This window comes from Amphimedon queenslandica, unplaced genomic scaffold (genome assembly GCF_000090795.2).
Source record: "Amphimedon queenslandica unplaced genomic scaffold, v1.1 AMPQUscaffold_4697_Cont23325, whole genome shotgun sequence".
In the NCBI taxonomy this organism is placed as follows: domain Eukaryota; kingdom Metazoa; phylum Porifera; class Demospongiae; order Haplosclerida; family Niphatidae; genus Amphimedon; species Amphimedon queenslandica.
Window position 1 is genome coordinate 1 of NW_003554992.1, and position 1,564 is coordinate 1,564.

Consider the following 1,564-nt stretch of genomic DNA (forward strand, 5'->3'; position numbering starts at 1 on the left):
ACATACATTATGTATAATACATTCCTGTTTTGTCTTCGAATATTTTAGTAATTTTTGACCCTGTATCTTGTTTTTTCACTATTGTATCTTTGTTTTGCATTGTTGTTGTTATTATTTTTATACATGTATTATTATTATTATTATTATTATTATTATTATTATTATTATTACTTTATTTTTTAAATATTTATTACAAGAAAACAGACACAATCAGGACAAAAGAGAGAGACTAAAAGGGAAAGCTCATAAGGAAAGAAAAAGAGAAACAAAAACCAGAAACAAAGCACAACAAAAAGCTAAACCAAAATTAAATAGATATTAGAAAATATTATTATAATTGTCATCATAGGTTAATGAGGTTGTTTTATTTTGTAGATGTGTATTTTTACAATTTTAAAGAAAAGTAGTTGAACCTCATAAGGGAATGAGCTAATCTTTGAAAGCAAATTAACATTAGGTTTATGTATAGTGGCAACTGGCAAGCATTGAAAGAGATACTTTCAGTCTTGCTAGTGTTTTTCACAGAACTTGACAAAAGCTCCTAGTTAGGCACTTTCTTTATACAGCAGTTTCTGTTAGTTATTGTTAATTGTTTACTGTAACTTGATTAGATAGTAACACTATAAAAAACACTGCAAACATTAGAATTGATACAAGGACATTGAAAGCAGTTACAATAACACTCTACTGTGATCATAAAAGTTACACTTTAATAAACTAAGATCCAAAATGTGTGCATAACAAACAAGTTCATGAACATCATATACTGTTGTACCACACAGCTAGTGTGTATTAAACTACATGTACATGTATATTAAATTGCCCTGTTAGTTTTTACTGTTTCATAAGTTATGTTTCATAAATAGCAGTATCATTAACAATGACATCAGGACACTCATATACTGCCTCTCTTGTAGCATCTTTAGTCTTGTGAATGCCATATGGTTCACAGGCTTGCATTGGTATATCATCATCAAACCTATCATAAACAATAGTAATGTGCAAACATTTACTTGTCCTTAATGAGTGTTTATTTACTTTGTTTGCTTAACAGTGGTTGTATCAAAGGTTTTATGCCTGTTCATACACAACATTAAAAATTGTATTTTATGATTGTTAATGTATTCATACTTGATAAAGCAGTAGATGTTAATAATGATGCTAACAACTAGTGATATTAATAATAATCCAACCACTGCACCCAGTCCAATACTAGCACCATCAACAGCTCCTTTAATGATAATGATTACTGAAATAGAACATTTATTCGAGTGTACCTTTATCATTTGACCCAATACATACTTCTTGACTTATCAATGTCTCATTACTAATAACCCTCCAGCTTCCTGGTCCTCTACTAGAATATCCACGTATGCCAAAAATATAGCAAGTGTCATCATTAAGACCAGTAATGTTAATAAATGAACTGGTACTGGATACATTATATTGATTCAATGCTTGAATATCAATGTCATCATCATCTACCATTGAACAGTTGACAGACTCTAAGATATGATATCCTATCTCATATGTGATAATGGGATAGTCTGATGGAATATAACTA

General features: G+C 29.5%; 1 protein-coding gene across 1 annotated transcript; it reads right to left on the minus strand.

Annotated features, from left to right (window-relative positions):
- Nucleotides 1-592: 592 nt before the first annotated feature.
- LOC109592578 (uncharacterized) lies at nucleotides 593-1,515 on the minus strand. The gene is made up of 4 exons (XM_020007998.1): nucleotides 1,278-1,515; nucleotides 1,132-1,231; nucleotides 1,039-1,077; nucleotides 593-979 (listed from the first exon to the last, which is right to left on the minus strand). Exons 1-4 carry the CDS (start codon nucleotides 1,486-1,488, stop codon nucleotides 850-852), a joined length of 480 nt encoding a protein of 159 aa, XP_019863557.1. The 5' UTR covers nucleotides 1,489-1,515; the 3' UTR covers nucleotides 593-849.
- Nucleotides 1,516-1,564: the final 49 nt, after the last annotated feature.